This window comes from Hippocampus comes, unplaced genomic scaffold, assembly GCF_001891065.2.
Source record: "Hippocampus comes isolate QL1 unplaced genomic scaffold, H_comes_QL1_v1.1 scaffold17, whole genome shotgun sequence".
NCBI lineage: Eukaryota > Metazoa > Chordata > Actinopteri > Syngnathiformes > Syngnathidae > Hippocampus > Hippocampus comes.
The window spans coordinates 3,484,380-3,505,352 of record NW_017805002.1 but is presented as its reverse complement, the minus strand read 5'-3'; the positions used below and the strand labels follow the sequence as shown (position 1 = coordinate 3,505,352).

General features: G+C 41.3%; 1 protein-coding gene and 1 long non-coding RNA gene across 3 annotated transcripts in view; one reads left to right on the top strand and one right to left on the bottom strand.

Annotated features, from left to right (window-relative positions):
• tafa3a (TAFA chemokine like family member 3a) overlaps positions 1-20,762 on the top strand; it is a 111,512-nt gene extending 90,750 nt beyond the window's left edge. For both annotated transcript variants that reach the window (XM_019858490.1, XM_019858481.1), the window contains 3 exons: positions 8,838-8,987; positions 10,114-10,238; positions 20,084-20,762. In XM_019858490.1, the coding sequence (XP_019714049.1) occupies positions 8,838-8,987; positions 10,114-10,238; positions 20,084-20,095 (287 nt within the window). In that variant the 3' untranslated portion in view covers positions 20,096-20,762. The remainder of the gene's footprint in view (positions 1-8,837; positions 8,988-10,113; positions 10,239-20,083) is intronic.
• Positions 4,826-12,232, bottom strand: LOC109508482 (uncharacterized). Its single transcript, XR_002166670.1, has 3 exons — positions 12,074-12,232; positions 5,221-5,225; positions 4,826-4,837 (listed from the first exon to the last, which is right to left on the bottom strand). It is a non-coding gene; the product is annotated as an uncharacterized LOC109508482 (long non-coding RNA).
• Positions 20,763-20,973: the final 211 nt, after the last annotated feature.

The following is a 20,973-nucleotide window of genomic DNA, read 5'->3' as shown; positions in this document are numbered from 1 at the left end:
CTCATTGGCCAGCAAAATGGGTGTTTGTCAGTGAGGGGCTGACGGATCTTCTGGCACTATTGACGGTATTCCCACACTTGCTAATTTCATAACAAATTTGCAGCCCAGTCGAACTGCGGAAATGGGCGGTTGCAGCGCAATTGTTTCAAAAGAAAAAATAGCATGTTCAATACAGTGTGCACCATGAAGACCGCATTGAACGATTCGATACAAATACGCATATCGTTGCACCCCTACCACCTCCATAACCGTCCATCCATTCATGACTGCTCAAACGACATATATACCCAACCGTTAGCCATTCATCCATTGATCCTTCCATCCATCCATCCATTTGTCCATCTATCCATCCATCTGTCTTCATCATGGTTGATTTTAAGATTGTGTGTAAAGTCACGCTCTGACTGTATTCTCATTCATTTGAGCAAAAAGGAGTTCACCGCTGTAAAAGTCAAACCAAATGCAAATGTCTTTCATTTTAGAACATAACATTAATCTTATTTCCCTTTCTCCTACCCTTTTTTCTTCCCCCAGAATTGCCTTCAGTGATTTGAATTTTATGTGTGAATATTTAAATAAATGGCACTTCCCACTAGCTATTTTACTTCACAAAATCTTTGCAGTGCTGCATTTTGCATTCTCTTGCTTTATCTTCATTCTGCTTAGTCCTCAAGTCTCTTGTCTGTTGAAGGTTTTTCGACGTTTTTGCTCTCTTCTCAGCTCAGCAGCACAACTCCTCATTCGGATGTTTGCAGCTGAGTCCGTCCCTCTGTGTCCAGCTCTTTGAACTCCCTTCCTGTTCACGGGTTCAGGTCCATAACCTCGGACAGCAGACTCATTTTTAATTACCAACACAGTCTCCCCTCCACCTCCTACCATGGGCGATCATCCCTAACATCCACTGGTGGTATGCCATGTGTCGCGTGCGTCAGCACACCGGTGTTGCGGGACCAAACACTTGTGAAGATTGACCTTTAATTGTAAAGACTGTAGCATCAATGTTTCAAAATACGTAACATTAAGCGATGCTAATCACAGTTAGCCAACTAATAGTAGCTGACGTTAATGTTTATAGGCCTGTTCACGCTCAACTGCAGTAAACACCACTATTTCAAATAATGTGCAATTTATTCGTATTTAACTTGACTCAAAGTCTGTGAAAATGTTCTTTGTAATTAGCCAATGCTAATAGGTAGCAGTTAGCTAACACTTAAGCGTGATGGACCGCAATATCAAGTGTCACAAGGTGATCACACAACTCGTTTCCAAGGCTTGCAGTTCCTCCAGACAAAAATTGACCTCATACTCAACATTTGCAAAATGAGCTTTTTTTCTTTTTCCATTCAGCAGTTACAGCCTGGAGCCAGTGAGGCGGCCATTGCGTTCCGGATGGTGGCCTATTTGCGCTCATTGCCAGACCGGAAAGGTGGTGGTGGCTGTAAGACTGCTGCAGGCTGTAGCTGACAGCGATGTTGAACTATGATGGACAATCTGTTCTGTTCTGCATTTTTGTTCACTCGTGCTGTTTATATTAGAGTGTAGTCGTTTACACCTGTAGTTCATCAGTTACTTGTTAGCATAGCTGCGTAGCTGTGGCGCTCGATCCATCCTGGTATGATTCCTTTGAGAATAAAAATGTTTGGTTTTTTTGTATGTTTGATCATTGAGAGAGAATGCCATGTCAGAAAATAAGGGAGTTAATTTTGAACACAACTAAGCGTAGATGATGCCACCCAGATTACAATTACACCACTGTAGACAATACACTTTGTAGAATCGCTATTTTAAAGGTGATGTGCAGGAAACCACGCAGGAATGCAAAACATCTCGTACACCGTCAAGTATTTCAAACAGAATTAGCTTCATTTAGGTCGTGTCCATCTCGTAGGACCTTCATCAGTTTTTCATCCTGATGACGATCCTGTGAGACATTCATTCACATAAATAAAGACCCTTCTGTTTGCATTACAAGACGGTGCAGGATCTTCCCATCCATTTATTTATTGTTTTGTGACATGCAAGTAATGTCAAAATAACATCAATAAAATAATTGTTTGACATATAGCGAATTAATGTCAAATTAATTAATATAATTTTGATTTATAATTTTGACCAAATTATGATCACCATTTGATCAGCGTTTGATGTCATATTGTTGACATCCAACGTCTGCTGGGTTAGGCTAACGATATGTGACTTTCTCCCTTCACCCGTTTATATAGATCTACTCTTCCTTTGTATTGTTGTTATCTCAAGACTTTCTCCATTCTGACAGCATTTGTTTTCCTCTCCCGAGTGGGGGAACACTGATCTCTGCTCCATGCACCTGTCGTGATTGCCTATTGTCCGTGTGCCTTCATTGCCCCAAACCACATCTGAATATCCCGTCCACACCACTGCGACTTCTGGCAAATTAACTTTGACCGAGGGCGTGCCGGTGGCTCAAAGATAATCACACCAAGGGCAAATAGTCTGACCTCATCTCATTTTTATTTATTTACTTACTTATTTGTGCATCAGCAAGTTGGCCGACAGGCTAAACAGGTGCTTAGTTGTAACTGCTGCTGCTGCTGCTGTCTTTTGTGTGAATGTGAATGTCAATCTTGGTTTCAAATCAGGATCCCAATTAAAAATCTTTACAGGTGTAATTAAGTGTCCTCTGAATAGAAGCTCAAAAGTGTTTGAATACCGTCTGTCGCGACTAGCTCAACAGATGCCAGGACGAAAGGCCGTGTTTGATGCCCCTGAAAATAATTTGATCAACGGGGTAGGTCGTGGGGGCTTACAGATGAGTGTTTTTCGAAGTTAGTCCTCCCTCTATCACAAATGGATGCCCATTCTGCAAGTGCATTCATCTATTAATGAACGCTGACATACATGACTCCAACACATTTTCAGCAATTTGTCTGAGGCCAATCGCCTCAGACAAATTTGGCTCCTAGGAAGCATAGAAATAAACAATGTTGCCTTGAAAAAAACAGTACATAATAAAAAGTCTCAAAACATTGACCCCAAAAAAAATGAGCTCTTTTGAATGAGTCTCCTTTAAACAGGCATTTAAAATGTTAAATATCCCAAACAAAACATTCAGCAAAATATTCGGATATACTCTACAGCAGGGGTGCCTATTACGTCGATCCTGATCGACCGATAGATCTAAGACAGGTCCCAAGTCGATCCGAGGAGTGCAGAGGAGAAAAAAATAACAAACAACCATTTGTGTGTCATTGTACATGTTTGTAATATATTTTTTGTGTTAATGTACTTTGCACCCTAATCATCCTATCAGTCCCATTTTCACAAAAAAATATTTAAAAAATAAAATAAAGCAGGTAAATCTTGTACCTACGGTGGCGCGTGATTACGTCACCGGAAGTTGTTAGCGCTCAGCAGTCTGCAATTGCAGCTTGTGATCAGAGCTGTTGCGCTATATCTTTTATCGTCATTATTCTCATTCAGAGTTTGCTTCGTGTACAATTCACCGATGGTACGGGCAAAGAATAGGAATCTAGGACGGCCCAGGGAAGCACTTTAAAACGGTACGTGTGAGCTACGATAGTTAACAGGCTGCAAAAGTGCATGCATACCTCCGTGTCAGGCTGTTTCTCATCATGGTGTGCGTGCGTGCGTGTGTGCGCATGCGCGCGCGGTAAGGGGCGATCCCGGAAGGTTGGTTGATCGAAAAGTAGATCTTTGGTCCAAAATGTTTGGGCACCCCTGCTCTACAGCAGTGGTCCCCAACCGCCGGTCCGCGGACGCCACAATAGCACTGTTGCTATTTCCGACATCCTACCTGTGTGAGGCGGGGGGTTTCTGCAGCAACGGCGACGAAAACAAAATTACGAAGTAGACTGGACATAAACCACACACTTGAGGTGTCATTGTCTCCTATTACCCCGAGATGGGACCGTCTGGTTGCAGAAAATCAAGCTCGGTGCTGTGGTGAGTCGTCATTTTCATGCACTTTAACGAATTTGCGTTGTATCGTATTTTGAAGGCATTAAACATTGCCATAGCGATCGGAGTGTTGCGGCCAGATTAGACGCTCCTTGTGTTTATTATTATATTTCGAAAACACCACAGTTTTCATGCAGGTCATACCATATTATTTTGTTGTATTATTTCCGCCACACCTTAAAAGCCGGTCCCTGAAAATATTGTCTGACATAAACCGGTCCGTGGGGCAAAAAAGGTTGGGGGCCCCTGCTCTACAGTATCAATTTTACGCTCTTTTTTGTTTCAGTCATATTAGCTTTAATGGGACTGTTGTCATTTTGGAGCAGCTGCTGTGCCACAGGTTATTGTCTCCACGGGGAAATAGGTTTTAGTGCACATATACCATTTTATTGACGGTTTATGAAATAACTGAGAATATTTACTTATCATCATGGAAATAATTTATCCAACGTTTCCACATACTCCATGCAATGTGCTCGCATACCTTTAGGGGTACACGTACCCAACCAGTGTTTCCCTGGTCTAAAAAATACATTTGGATATGCCACTCCACAAAATAATGCTGTGATACATTGAATTAGCTGTTGTGATCTTCGATTCCACCGTCAAAATGAGGTTAGTTTTTCAAATCTTTAAATGACCTCGCGCCACCTTATCTCTCTGAGCTCATCTGCCCCTACACACCTGCCCGGCGCCTCAGGTCTGCGGACCAGACATTATTAGAAGTACCAAGAACCAAATGGAGGCTAGGAGAGGATCGTGCCTTTTCCGTTGCTGGTCCCTCTCTCTGGAATGACCTCCCACTGAACATTCGGCAAGCCCCCTCGCTCCCCATCTTTAAAACCCGCCTCAAAACTCACTTGTATTCTTTGGCATTTGACTCAGCATGACTCAGACTTGATCTTAGTTTTACTGTTTGGTGCTTTCTACCGTCCTGGTTCCTGATTTATTGCTTTATTGTTGTATATATGATAGTTGCTCCATGTACAGCAGTTTGTATGCAGCGACGGCTGTTTGAAAGTGCTCTATAAATACAGTTGAGTTGAGTTGAGTAGTTTAACTGACAACATAATGTTTCACATAAGCAGGCTAAAGAGATGATCATGTTAATGACCTGAAGGCAACTGGGACCTCCTCACCAAGAAAAGAGTTGATAACGCATTTCGCTCTAATGAATTCTGATCCGCCTTCAGTTATCCACAAGGTTGGGGGGGGGGGGTACTGCGGTCAGATGAAAGCAAAGTTTAGCTTTTTGGCATCAACTCAATCTGCTGTGTTTGGAGGATGGGAAAAAAAAATCTGAAAATGGTCCAAAGAACACAATTTCCATTGATAAATTAGTGTAATTATTACTGTTGTATGCAGCGGCATAAAGCTGCACTGCATCACACAAAGAGCCTCCCTATGTACCGGTAGTTTACGGTCAACAAACCATTAGAAACAGTTTTAATTATGATAGAGTGAAGTTGGACACTACTGCAAACTTTCGAGGCGAGACATATTCTGGAAAATTTACTTTTTAATTGCTTGTATATAAATAGTTAGGTCTCTGGAGTTCCTGGTCACCCTTCAAGTGTGAAATTAAACAACCAAGGAATTCTTTTGTGAGCCGCCTTTTTCTGAAAATGTGTTATGAGAAAGCCATTCTGCATTTTGCGGCCTGTGACAGACAGGCTAATTTACATAATGCCCACCCCGCCACTTCAAGTTGCTCCTCCCATGACTTGGGCGCTAGCCTGGGTCAAGATCTGCCATTTTCAAGTGTTGGCCAAAGTCAGTTGCAACGGTTGTCGATAAGGATATGGGGATTATTTGTGTTTGACGACATGTATGCTGCATTCACCGCAGCAGAGCCAGTACACTAGTTGAGGTATAATTGATGTCAGGTTGGTAATGAAGTTTTGCCTCTATATAGGATGAATTCTGCTTTTATTTTGTCCTTCTCAGCTATAGCTAACATTGATGTCACAGCCTTGTTAGTCTTAAGCCTCTTTGGCACACATAAGTGACTTGAGCTTGACCAATATATTGCTGTGACCTTTGTACTTGCTATGGCCTCGTGTCTTCCTGTCAGTTTGCACCCGTTGGCACACATGCCAGTTGAAACAAGTTAACTCAAACATCCCGAAAAAATCCAACACATTAATAGGTTAAGCCACGCTCCTGTGTGGGCATGACCAAGACAATATAAGGATCTTCTTCACCTGTGTTGGCTGGAAGACTCCACGGGCCCACGTTTCTTGGCATCATTAAAGGGGAAGTCAACTCAAAAATGTTCTTTACAATGATATGTTCTACGTGCGCTATGAGTCGAAACACAGCATCCTGATTCAAAGCCCGCTGTGATGTCATTTTCAGTCGACAGCATGTTTCCATACAAGGCAAAAATGGCCGCCCCCTGACATGGATAAAAATGGGTGGATTTTTCTGCTTAATTCATGTACCACAAACGCAGTATTAACCAGAAATATGTTTATAATACTGGCGGCAGATAGAACATTTTGAACAAGACTTCCCCTTTAATTAGTCAAACTAGGAAAATACAGTCTTCTGGTAGTTAAAGTTAGACCAAGCATTTTAGACAAAAGAAACAGCCGAAGCCCACTTGGAAATTTTCAGTGTGATAGCCCTTTCAGGAACACATATTTAAACTTATGATACTGTATAACAATACTCAAATGCATATATTCTTTATCCTCTGCAAAGAACGACAAATATCCCTGCGGCTTACTGAGGCGCTGTGACTGTCCACATGTATGTTAATAGCGTGTTCACGGAAAAAAATTTAACTTGAACCTCAAGCCACCACTGTGGGTGAAATCCCGAATAGTGGACCACAAATATGTGGGTGATCACTGAACAGAACAATAATGGAGGATGCCCAGTGGTTGTGGTCACATTGGACATGCTTTCTTTGCGAACACGCCACTTGCAATGGACCTAATTAGATTGCGCAGGCGTATCTAATGTCTTTTCACAAAGGTGGGGGGAAGTATACCCACTTGTCCTTTATAAGGGGTGCAGGGTCAGTGGAGTAACTAGCGCTCAAGGATATCATGCCAAGCGGGGCCGGACTGAGTTCCTCCGCATGGGGGTTGACCTGGATTTAAACGAGTTGTGATGTTTGGATGTTTGAGGCAAGCTTGTACTCAGAAATTACTCCAAGGCCCTCACAAGACTCTTAATACCAAAAGGGGAGCGAGGGGGTTCACGAAGGTTCTGCAGCTCAACCTTCCTTTGCTCCACAACGCCAGATTAAAGTAGAAGCATCTGCTTGTTGACAGACAAATGGCTCCTCAATGGTGCAATTGCATTGAACATTTCCTCTGCGTGTGTTTGTGGTACAACGTGTGAACTCCTCAGGTGTGCATGCATAATACATGAGGGCTCACTGAGCAAGCTTCTGTGTGTTCAACAATGAAAGCATTGCACCGTTATGTGGGAGATGAACTCTTCAGTCAGGTTATTTTTTCCCCCCCCATCCAAACACTGCTGCTTGGTCAGCATCTCAGTGTGATATGATAACAGAGGTGCTCAGGCAGTAGAATACATACGCTACATGGCATCAAAGCCAACATGAAACCCGGTTACAAAGGTTGAGATTGACAGTTTGCAAAAATCAAACAGCCGTAATTGTTGTTTCTGCAAAAGATACCGCCAATAGTCATTTGGATACAAAGGAGTTGTTTGAACTCACCAAAATAACGTGAAAGTAGGAAAGATTTGTATAAAAGTTATTCTTGGCCACATACGCCTAGCAACTAAAACTGCTGCGATTAGTACTACTGCTGCAATTACTTCTATTACTTCTACTACTAGTTCAACGACTACAATTTGATGACACTTACTGCTACTATTGCATCACTATATTTCTGCTATTACTATAATTGCTATTACTACTACTACTACTACCACAGTACTTCCAATACTACTACCATTACTACTACACTTTAAAAAAAACACGACTTGTATTTTTTGGGCTAAAACAACAATTTATGTGGGAAACATTTGAAAATATAAATTACTGACATTTATGGCAACAATGTTAGCGCAACAAAGCAAGCAAGTTGTATCTTGAAGTTGGGGTCCAATAAAATGGGCAACCGTTCTGTGTTCTGTTTTCTTTGGTTGTGAAATGCAGGAAAGTCAATGATCACAACAACAAAACTTCCAACATTTTGTTGAGTTGCTGAACATTAAATGTTACCAAAGTGTGTTTCCTTTTGATTTTGAGTTCACCCAACATTTTTTGTACAGTGCCACTACCGTGGCTTACTGCTATCGTTAAAACTACTTTTTCTACAACTACAAGTACTTCCACTTGTGTTATAATAATTACAGTATTCCTATTTATACTCTATACTACTACCACCATTACTCTAACTTTTACTATCACTTCTACTTTTTCGATTGAACCTGCTACTAGTTGTAGCACTTCTACTAACATTACTATCAGTACTACTACTCCTACTACAACTATATTCTTATTACAGTTATTACTATTAGTTTATGTGACGGTATATTCAATTGAAAAAATAATTCCCATCTCCACTTTAAAAGCTAACTACCTTATCTGAACTAATTTTGTTAGTTTGGTGTCAAAACCTCATATCATAGATATAACATAATCAAAATAGGATTCGTTTCCCATATTCAACTCCCGCAAAAAGACCTGCAATGCATATGTCAAATCTCTGTTCATATTGATTTATTATGAAGACTGCATATTTTAACTTCCCCTGCTGCAAAGCATTATTTTCTATATGTATTAGCACCACAATGCACTTGTAGGCAAAGAGAATGTAGGTGGTCAAAAGTGAGGTCCAAAGGTAGGATTTGTATCAGTAAATACTAACAAATGTTGCTTTTTGTGCTTCCAGTTCACGTGAAGGCAGGGACCTGCGAGGTGATTGCCGCGCACCGATGTTGCAACAAGAACAAGATCGAGGAGCGATCGCAGACTGTCAAATGCTCCTGCTTTCCGGGACAAGTGGCAGGAACGACGAGGGCGGCTCCATCTTGCGTGGATGGTAAAAAGCCGGTCTCTTTTTTCTTGCTCTGGCTAGAAAATAAGATTTGGGAAAAAAAAAACTGAAAAAAATGCTGTGCAGCCATGCAGTTTTGATTTGATTATTTGGGCCGTGGGCCATAAATAGAGATCAAATCAGTTGATTCACTCAGCATTCGCTTGTTGAAGCTCGAGCAATTCTCCGGAGGAGACAGCATCCAGACCGGGTCATTTAATATCACGTCAATTGTGGCCTCTGTTGCAACTGAATCAATCCATAACTCAAGTTTCCCCTGACAGGAGCTTCCTCTGTGTTGACACTTGTCTAGTCACTCTGGGCAGCACTTTGACAGCTTCAGAGATTCAGAGCCAGCATGGGTTGTTTTGCTTTACAACCCTTGCTGCACATTTAAAATAGTAGGATATTGTAAGAAAAAAAAACAAAAAAACAAAACAAAAAAAAAACATTGGATATTATTTATGAGCTTCACTGTGCTGAGCAAATGGATTTACTTACCAAGAAAGCGACTGAAAAAAGTTTTACATTATAAGTTCAGACAAAGAGGACAGTTCTGGGGTTTTGTTTTGTTTTTTTTGTCCCTTTTGTCAACTTGACAGGCATAGTTTTGCAGGTACCCAACTCCAGCACCCCAACCTTCCATGGGGCTCATACAACCGGTAATTATAATAATAATCCAATAATTGCCATCCATTATTGAGCAGTAATTCTGAGAAATGATTATTCATTAAATATAAATATATCTTTCTTCATCTGGCTATGGCAGCGATGTACAGTGAAAATCAGAGCAATTAAATGCGCTTCCATTTCATGGCACAAGGTCCAACAAATCTACGTATCCACCTGTTGTCTTTCATACAACACAATCAGTTCGTGGATCAGTTTTGTGTTCTTTTAAACAGGCCCATTGCATATTTTTGCCAGTGAGTAAATTACTGTAAGACAAGATTATTCAGTCGCCGTTCATAACACGTACAATGCCGTATCCTTTGGGAGTAAATTATTGACCTACTCTTACAATTTGGATGCGTTCAACTTCTTCTGATTTATTCTTGATTTACAGTGAAAATTCTCATTCATTTAAATTATTATTATTTTTTTTCATTTCTGCTTCACTTTTTTTCGACAGCATCCATTGTGGCTCAGAAGTGGTGGTGCCAGATGCATCCCTGCATGGACGGCGAAGAGTGCAAAGTGCTGCCGGACTTTAAAGGATGGAGTTGCAGTACAGGCAACAAAGTGAAGACCACCAAGGTGGGCTGTAATCATACACTTTGCAGATATTAATCAGGGCATAATAAATTACTAGCAGCGGTAGGCTATTCAATTTACAACGGAAATTGAAGATTTGTTCCATTAACTTATATTAACCCTTTCATGCACCCTGTAACCTGATAACATGAAAAGCTGTCCACTTCAGTAATCGCTGTCCCTGAAAGGGTTAATGTTTCCCCAGTAATGGATTCTCTTAATTTCATAGTGTATCACTTGGCTGCAGTGATTCCAGAATGTGTATGTGGATGTTTGATTTGTTTTTTGTCCAATCCATTATGTGTCGTCATAACAACCTAATTTGGCCAAGGTCTTCAGAATCATTGGTACTGGCCAATTGAACTTAAACTATATCACCAATTGGATTTCAAATTCACCTCAAAGGTCAGCCAGCTGGCTCATAACATTTTTCTGTCCTTTGATTGTTTTTTTTCAAAGCGAACCCAGCTCCACCACCCAGACATGTCTTTCGCCATTTACAAGCATCAACACAGTTAATAATCTGCATCTTTGGTAGCAAGAAGTATTTGATTTACATTTGATAAGCTATTAAATAAATATGGAGATGTATGTGGCATAGTTCCATGTCACATTGCAGGGTGGTGGTGCACCCCAAAAAGCAGGCAGGAGGGAGGAGCAGGTTGTACTCGAAGAATTGTATTAAAACACAGAAACTAAATCCAGAACACACAAAGTCTGGAAAACAAAACGAATCCAAAGTAGCAAACAAAACCATGGGATAAGCAAAAAACAAAGTGATAAACACAAACCAACAGAAACCGTGACAGCAACTAACATGATGGAAGCAAACAATGACCCAACCATGAATGGTCGGGCGGGAGTCCTTTTATACTCCTAATTACATAACGACCAACAGGTGTGCAGCTGCAGGGTGAGCCCTACAGTGCCACCTGTTGGTCACAAACAGAATCATGACAGTCCTATTCCATTCTTGTATAGTGTTGATGGAGGAGAGTAGTGTATAATTTTAGTTTAAAAAAAAAAAAGTGGAAATTGAGATGTATGCTAACACATCCTAACTTTCAGGTGTTTTGAGTGTTAAATGAGTCGCGGAAGCACTCGACACTCAAGAACATCCGAAACAGAAAAGCAATTATCACATATCAGGTCGCGCTCGGGGGTGCGAGGGAGACTTGAAGTGGAAGTGGGACGGAGATTGAGGACTCGGCTGGTGTTGGCCATCTGTCATGGCACCCCCTTAAACCTCTCTGCCCCCTTGCCCCGTTCCGTGTTTGACTCGTCAAACGCTGTGTCGCCGAGCCACCTTGTCCATTATTCATGTCTACAGGAGACCCGGACGAAGCGGAGTCTTTTATTTTAGCCGGGTTAATAATTCAGGCTCTCCAACACTGCCACGGGGGGAGGCAGAAACATGGGTGGAGACAAGCGAGGTGGCCCAAGAAGAAATCATCACAAGCACAATGACTCAGTGAGCGTTTTAGACACTTTATGCCATGAAAATAGAAAGCAAGAACACGATTGATTTCAAATGATTTTGTCAAGTTACTTTTCAGCTCCTTACCACTGACAATTTTTGATGGTTGTTCTAGTGACCAGAACTCTAAAATATCAACTGCTCTTCAAATGTTCAGGGTGCACTTGCAAATTTATTGGTTTTGAATGATGATCTCCAAAGATGTCTGCATGAGCCAGGGTGGATGTCCTGCTGTATACGGTCAGATTCTATTTACCATCTGGAATGTGTTCCAGACCAACCCGTAATCAATGAATATTCGCAGTACAGAGACACCATCACGTAGTTTTAGCCCTCCCACATGCTTTAAACGTAATCAAACTTCATTTAACCCTTTTAGGGACAGCGGTTACTACAGTGGACAGCTTATCATGTTATCGGTTTACAGGGTGCAAGAAAGGGTTAAACTTAGTAAAACAGTGGTTCAAGACACTTTCAAGCTCAACTTCATTGCTGGAGCACTTTAAAAAGAAACACATTTGTCACACACACACAAAAAAAAAAAAGAGCAAGAAAAACAACCCAAACAAAATAATCAATTAAAGAGGAATTTGCAAATATATCTCTTTCAAAACAAATTCATGCAGTGCCTTCTGTGTCTTAGACCCTAGTGTGATGGTCCTTTATGTTGGCCACCTGCTGTTCCGCCAGCAGCCTGTTGAGCAGCCATAAGTTGTTTGAAGTTGTGGTCAGGCTCCCAAAGAGGAGGCAGCAAAGAAGAGTTGCCTTCAGTTTGGCATTTAGCATACAGCAGGTCTGGTTTCACTCCCTTTCATTTCATATTTTTACTAGTGCTCTCAAGTGATACATTTGCCCTACTTAATCACTATGAATCATATTTTCTACATCTATTTTCTACGAAACTTGGAACAGATATTTACTTGAGTATATTTGGATTCAAAGACTGCCCTAGTAGCTTTCTCTGATCCTCTGAATACAATTCTTCTGTATAATACAGCTGTTGAATAAAGCCATCAAAAGTGACTCAGCTTGACCAGCAGCTTTGTTATATATTCTTCTCATGGAAAGAAAAACAAAAACCCTCTCGCTTACATCTTTAGTTCAGCTCACAAGAACCACACTCCTGACAATGTTCGGGAATTAACTGAATAATGTTTGGATCCCAAGAAGGCAGACGTAGATAAAATGCAAAACAAAAATGTTTATTTACAAAAAAATGCAAAACCAACAAAGTACAAACAGAAAGCGCTAGCAACAAAGAGCCAGGGAACTAGAGCATGGACAGAAGGTGCTTGCAATAGGCAAGGTAAGAGTAATTTCCGAGAATAAAGAAATCCAAACGGCAAGAGTCCAAATACACAAAGCCAAAATCAATAGCCAATAACTCAGGAGCGAGAGATCTAGAAAACAACACATGATGCACAAGAGTGAACAAACTCACTCATCCGATGAAGAATGGCAGAAACGCGAGTCCTTATATACTAGGATGATTACAGCAAAGAACAGGTGCGCAGCTGTAGGGAACACCCTCCTCTGCAGCCGGAGCTGAAAAAAGACAGACACCAGACATGACAACTCCAGCAGAGTTGATTCGGGGCCCTGTGAAGGTAACTTGACCAATGTCGTTTGCTCTGAGATGACGTACAACTAATATGATATTTGGCTTTGCCAAGTGCGCAAATTAATTTAGATGTTGCCATCTAGCATCAATCAAGTAAATCCATCCATCCATCCATTTTCTGATCCACTTATCCTCACAAGGGTCGCGTGGGGTGCTGGAGGCTATCGCAGCCGTGTTCGGGCAGTAGGCGGGGGACACCCTGAACCGGTTGCCAGCCAATCACAGGGCACACAGAGGCGAACAACCATCCACGCTCACACTCACACCTAGGGACAATTGAGAGTGTTCAATCAGCCTGCCATGCATGTTTTTGGAATGTGGGAGGAAACCGGAGTACCCGGAGAAAACCCACGCAGGCCCGAGGAGAACATGCAAACTCCACACTGGGAGGCCGGAGCTGGAATTGAACCCGGTACCTCTGCACTGTGAGGTCGCTGTGCTCACCACTGGACCAGCGGGCCGCCCTCAAGTAAATCCATTCATCCATTATCCAAACTGCTTATCCTGACTTGGGTCAAACAAGGATTAGCTTGACTTACTTTTTTTCCAAGTCCATCCCCATCGGGTACGCCCTCCACCACCTATCAAAAAATGAGGCACTGTCAACTCCCACACTCAGACAGAGGGTCGGCCTCATCACTGTAAATCCGATGCTCTGTATTTTTCAAAGTCCTTCCAACCATTCATCCATCCATTTTCCGCGCCATCCTCACACGCTGATTTTTTTTTTTGCAGTCCAACTTTGACGTTTGGCAAATTTGAAAGTTGAGCTCAGGGGCTTGTTGCAAGCATAGCAGCGGCAGATCCCAAATTGAAGCACTTTGACGCCAAACTGCATCTTCGGATGGATAGTAATAATGTTCGCCCCCACTACAACTGCATGAAGTATGGTCTGGTTGGAGGGCGACCGCAATGCGAGCTACTTGGCTGCCTGAGAGACGGGCGTCTGCGACACATCGGTCCAATAATTGCTGGGGTTAAAATGACCTGTCTCTCATATTACTTCATTGTTCATTTGCCTTTATTTTAGCTTAAGCCTAAACTATAACACCAAAACATTTATGTATAATACATTTGATATTGTTTATTGTATGACAGTTGTATGTGTGTACCCCACTTTTGCGCATTTACTGATTGTGACTGTTTTGCTTTTCATCACCTACACTGTGCTACGTTCACAGTACAATCGTAATGTCAAGAGCGCATCTCCCTCTCAATTACATCACAAAAGGCCGTTGATGTTTTTCTCACCTGACGACTGCAACGATGATCCTCACCGAGTGCGGAACGGTCACAAGGGATTGCTTTTCTTGATAAAATGTGGAAAACAACAATGTGGCTCCCACCACACTCACACCTGGGTTTATTAATATTAACAGAAAGTGAAGGCAACCAGCGGCCTTTTTATTGCGCACTCTCACACCTTGCAAGCAAGCTTGTCCAAAGCTTAGGTGACTTTTTATGTTGAAAGTTCCACTTTTTTAAATTTCAGAAACAAATACAGTACAGTAAGTTGTTTCCAAAATACTTCTGACACTGCGTAATGTACTTTTGCTGAATAAAAATGCCCACAAAGAATGAATCCTAACACTGGCCATCGGCTCACAGTAGATTGGTACCACCTCAAAAATGACTCTTCGATATTCTTGTAAGCCACCGTAACAATACAAACAGTTTGAAAATGGCTGACAGTGAAATATAGTACTATGTATAGCATGAAATACTGTATAGGATTTCACATTCTGTACTTTTTCACTTAAGGACTGACGTACTACCGAGTATATCCGGATACAAGTGTCTGTGTGTGTACTGAGGTACAGAGTGTCAGTTCTTTTGCCACCTATTCAGAGTTAGGTGTTTAGACAAGATTTTGAACCTTCACCAGGCACAAGTGTTTTGTCTGATCCTAAAGCAGCCTACACGCATCAAACCCTGAGCAGCTTTCGTCTTCTCAGCCTTCTCCCTTGAGGTGATTACTCACCGATAACCCATGACACCCCCATCGTGTTGGGTCGTGCCTCCGCCGCATCTCTCGCCTTCTGCCGCAAGTGTAGCCAGAGAGTAACAATCATCTTTTTCTTTTTTTTTTTTTTCGCACTCTTCCCGAAGTGAAAATGAGATGGCGTATCCCAAAACAGTAATCGCCGTCTTCTGCTTTGGATTATCACACTGTTGGAAAACCTGCATTCCCTTTGGAAGGGCAGCATCTGTTACTGTAATGTCAATAAATATTTACACAGCAGGAAGAGCAGAGCGGATGTAGCCTGTCTGACATAAAGATGAAATGAGTTGGGTATTAAATTGAAAATGAATCCTGAATGAGTGTTTCAAGGTAAAGACCAAACTGTATTTGCTACATTGAAGGTGAGGAGACTGAGGCTTGATGTCACACTTTTTACACTTTTATATATATTCTTGGGATCAATAGATCTCATGTATATCATGTATGAATGTATGTATGAATCATCTATAAACAAAATGAGTATCATATGAAAGACCAAATGCCCAGGAATATATTTTGTATTCAGTCATTTGCATATTTTTTGGCCGTGCAGATTTATAAGCAATCAAATAAACAGTGAGAACATGTTGCTCCACCATCGTGTAAATTGTCTCAAAATGTCAAACTGCATTTAGCAACCAATAGAACACGGGCAAAATTATTGCTGTTCTTGTTCGCTGCGTGAAAGTCAACATTGAAGTCAGCCAAAGAAAATGTTTATCATTGAGCTTGAAATATTCATTGAAATCATGATTGAACAAACGTAAAATACGCAACGTGCACTGGATTAAAATCCTTGGGAACTGCTGGTCATGGCAACCTCAAATGCCCGTTCTACCTTCCGGAAACCGAAAAGTCAAACAGAAAGCATCATGAAACTTAAAACGGTCCTTAAGTGTGGACATAATGGTCGTTCCGACAAGTGGAAAATTTAGAACACACAAACAAAACCTGACAAACTAATTTCCTCACTAGTCAAACTCATCATCCGAATTACACGTCTGGCATACGTAAAATGGTTTGCCAGTGGCGCATTTTTCATTGCTCCATTCTTTGCATATGCCACATGTCAACTCGGCCCAAAATGACTGAAAAATGTTTTCCCAAACTACCACGTTTGCTAATTCTCGCTCTTGTTCAAAGTTGTCTTAAAACACAACATTGACTGAGGTATGTCAAGAAGCCTGAATCTCTCCTCTAACAAGTCAGTGGTAGGATTTTCATCTGGAAGATGCTTTCTAAACATTTTATATTGCTGCTGGCTAGCTTGCACCCTGCTCAGTAACTTGCACGCTTCCTTTCTGCTGTCTCTCGCAGGGTGTTTGGATGCGAACGTAGCATGGCACATGGCAAAGTGCCACTTTACAGTCGACGGTTTCATCGATGGTATTTTGTCATTGCAAATTAGACACACCGCAGAACCTGTTCTTTCCACAAAGGCAAATCCGTCGGTCCATTCGTCCTAAAGTGTACCATACTCATCATCTTTTTTTCTTTTCACCATCTTATTCATCGAAGGATTAGCTTTGAGCTAATGACTGAGCGGGCTGATTCAAAAGGGGGCATTTACCTGTTTCCCCAGCAATGGCCAACATAGGCCAGAATCATCAAATTAAAATTGCTCCTGCAACTGCAGCCCTGAATAGGACATGAGCAGTGAAAAAGCGAGAATATTTTGTTTTATCTGCGAGCCAGATGCAATCATCAAAAGAGCCACTCCTGGCTCGCGAGCCATAGGTTCCCGACCCCTGATCTCAAAGAAGAACATTAGTATTCCACTTTTCAAATGGGACCTCTGGTGGGGATGATAATTGCAACGTGTCAACTTACCCATGTGACAACAAACTCTGGTCTCCTCCTACTTGTTTTTGCAGATTTCATGCTCTCTGACCTCTATATGACTTCTGTTCCTTATGTTTAACATGTGTGATTATTCTTGTGCTGTTTTACTCTTTCAACATGTCGAGATTCCCCCCACTGACTCTTCACAATTCTGAAACATCCTGCGCAAATGGGGTGGGGACACAGACAGTTCATGTGACTGTGTCCCTCTCCCTCTTGAACACTGAGACTGATGCCGCGGAAAAAATACATGTACCGGTACACATGACTTGAACTCTCACTGTTTCAAGGTTCCTGCATAACCATTGAAAGACCATGTGGTGGAAGCAGAGACAGTTCTCAGGACTCTCTCAAGCTCCCTTTTGAACGGTTACAACCGTCCCTTAAAAGAAATACATTGACGGCAAGCGCAGTATAACAGTTTGGGAATTTGCACCGGCACCACCATTTTCCACACAGTTCTACATCTGAAATCCCTTTTAGTCGATTTAAATTCAATTTGACCCGAATCAGCCTCAGCATACAACTAACTTTGTAGCTTTATTAAATATTGTCGTTGTAGTATATGTAGATCAAATTTCAGAGTGAAAAGATGAGTTTTTTCATTGCTATCAAATGCCAAAACAGCTCCAATTTGACCGGAACTTCATATGTTTGAAGCTGCTGCAAAATACATCCTTGCATGCCGTCAGGATTGTCCCTCTTGCTTATGTAGGATGTGTCAGTGTGGCATGATGTCTGCGCTCTCTGGTTGCCAACTGGCTCCTAATGCAGCAAAAGACATTCGGAGGTGCCAGGTGGCGGAAAAGGGCCCACATTTGGCAGGTGTTTCTTGTGTGCGCTGTGAACGCATCACGGTTATGAATTCCATTGAAAGAAGCGGAGGGTCACCTCTTGTGGGCTGTGATTTTGCAGCTTTTATATACAGTATGCAGTACATACGATACACACTATTAGCATTCGCAAATGTTTTTCGTTTCATTTCATTATCATGGAATTGATCTAATCATATTATGCTTGAATTATTGTTGGGGTTCGAAAACATGTGAATATCTTTACAATTAAATATCTTTGGGTCATTTCGAACTCTGTGTAAAAAAAGTTTTTTTTTCTGGATAAGTACAAGATTTTGGGGCTTAATTAATGTTTGTCCGACAAGTAAATCACATTTTGGGGGCACTAAGATGGTGGAAATTGCTTGTTTTCATTTACTCTCCCCCCTCCCTCCACCCACTCAACGGTAGCTCTCTGGTTGTCATGTTGATTAAACTATGCCCGAAAACTCGCCAGCTTTTGTCAGCGAGTGTATTCTGGTGGAAGAGAATGTATTTTAGAGGTCTTGACCATGGAACTCATTCATCAGCGCGCACTGGAAAGTTACCAAAAAAAAAAAGAAAAAAAAAGCGCCCCAGACACCAGTTTGACAAATGGACACTAAACTGGCTAGACAAGTCTTTCATAATAGGAAGCTCGAAAAAGTCTCAAGAACCCATGCCCAGAATGGAGAAATCAAAAAGCCAATTCCAGGGCTCGTACATTGGTGAAATCCTATAAGGGAATTTCTCGAAATGAGTCCCAATCAGATGCAGGTGTCATATGCAGAGGAGCCATGCTCAATTGTGAAACATTTTTTTTGCCACTCTTGCTGATCTTATATGAATGTCAAAGTTTGATTATGATTTCCAGAATTCGCCATGAAAAAGAGGGCGTCACGACCCTTTCGATGCCAAGCACAGCTTTAGTCATTAAAATTGATTACCGGCATTTAGAATTCATTTTAAGATAGTTAACTGTTTTATACCAAATAGATCATCCCAAATTCCTTCTGCAGAAAACATAAAAAGATCACATGTTCCACGGTTTCTATCCATTGCAGTCTCGTCAAATGTCAAGTGGATATTTCTTTTCCTGCCTATGATTGCAAACTGATTGCCTTTGGGCCTCTGGGTTATTTTAGGGTGAGGTCATATTATTTTCATGGAGGAAAAATATGAATAAAACATGGAAGCTTTTTCAAGTGCCCTGAAAAATGAAAAAAGCGAACGATTGGAACATATTCTTGAAATGCTGCATATTGAGTAAAAGTAATGATTGTAACTTTACCATGTATTTACAATCAATGTAGTCCTATAAAATATCCCCTTTTCCACTGCACTGAGGACCAAAATAAAATTTCACGTCACAACCACGGAGGTTGGCCGAACTTCTGCGTTGACCACACAAATACCTGTTTGCCATCGTTAGTGTTGAACGTGTTTAATATACACGATTGTCGGCCTCAGCCATTTTCTGATCAGTTCGCTGAGGGAAAATGACTCTGAACACATCTCACACCACCAGATTATCGCTTAGTACTGTATTATCTTTCACAGATCCCATCATCAGACCTTTGCTGACCATGAAAGGAATTTGTTGGGTGGAAAAAAAATGCTTGCATTTGATTATCAGTATGTGCGTACAATGCTTCCAGCAGTGTTATTTCAAAGTGGCAACCTGCCTTACCCCAAACTAAGTCACCACAATTCAGTGGAAAAGTGGCAAAACTTTTATTCTCTGGGCAACATGGCTGGGGGGAAATCTATCCAAAAGCAGTGGCAGTTAATTATATTATGCACAGGCTTTATTCGGACCACTTAAATAGCAAACTAGTCACAAATGTGAGTGTAGATTCATTTTCACGTGATTTCATATCATGATTGCCTTTTGGGTTGAGTGTTGTTGGTAGAGCAAAAGAGAAAAGAAGAAAAAAACCAACACAATCGATAATAGCAGTCCCCCCATTTGCAGAAGGCGGTGTTCGCTTTCACATATGATTGATGGTGCAGAGATGCACTTGATTGTACATTTTATGGATTGTTGTTTATGAACACTCCTTTCTAACTCTTCTCTCTTTCTACTCTTTCTAGGTCACACGATAGTCGTCTGTTGGGGACCAGCCATCGTTTATTCCACAGTAGGACTCTTGGATATAATTTTTTATTTTATTTTATTTTTTGGTAAGATTGTTGGAAACGAGAGCCCAATAGTGACTTTGGTCATAGATGGACAGTCCGAAAACGGAATGGGGCTTCATTTAGGACTGCGTTTGCGAAAAAGATCACCAACTTTAGAGTCAACAGTGACTCGACTCCCCACCCAATGTCTCTTTGTATTATAGTTTGACTCCAACAGACCAGAGGACTCCAACCTGAAGATATTTATTAGCTGAAAGACTGTGGATGATCATAACAGCAGACAAAAAAAAAAAAAACAAGAAAGGAGAAAAATGTGATGTGATACCTTTGTGTTTTTTCTCACCATGTAGAGATCCCGAGACCCTCAATGCACATTTGTTCTGAAGATCAAGCGAGACAAGCATTTTCATTCCTTTTCGCCTTATGAAGAAGCTACATTATGTTTCATCGAGTTGTTATAGGATATCAAGTCACCTACGAAAATGGCTCGATATATAGAAAAGGTGGCGGCGCTCTGATAAAAACACATAAGGGTTCTTGCCAAAACATTTAAATGTTATTTGTTGTTTTCAAAGCCTGACAACCACCATTGATTACAAATGTCAGTATTATCTCAATAAATCTAACCTAATGGAAGATGGAGTCTGTTTGGATTTCCAATGCACATTGCATGGCTAGTTTTCAAAAGTTGTGCTCGGGATTTTACGGAAGTGAAAATAGGTCTGCACAAAAGAGAAAAGTGTCTCATTGTGAACGTCCCCAAAAGCAAAAAATCCATCTGAAATCTGGTCCTGAGAGAGACAGATAATTATCTCACACCCTGAAACACCTCGTATGCCATT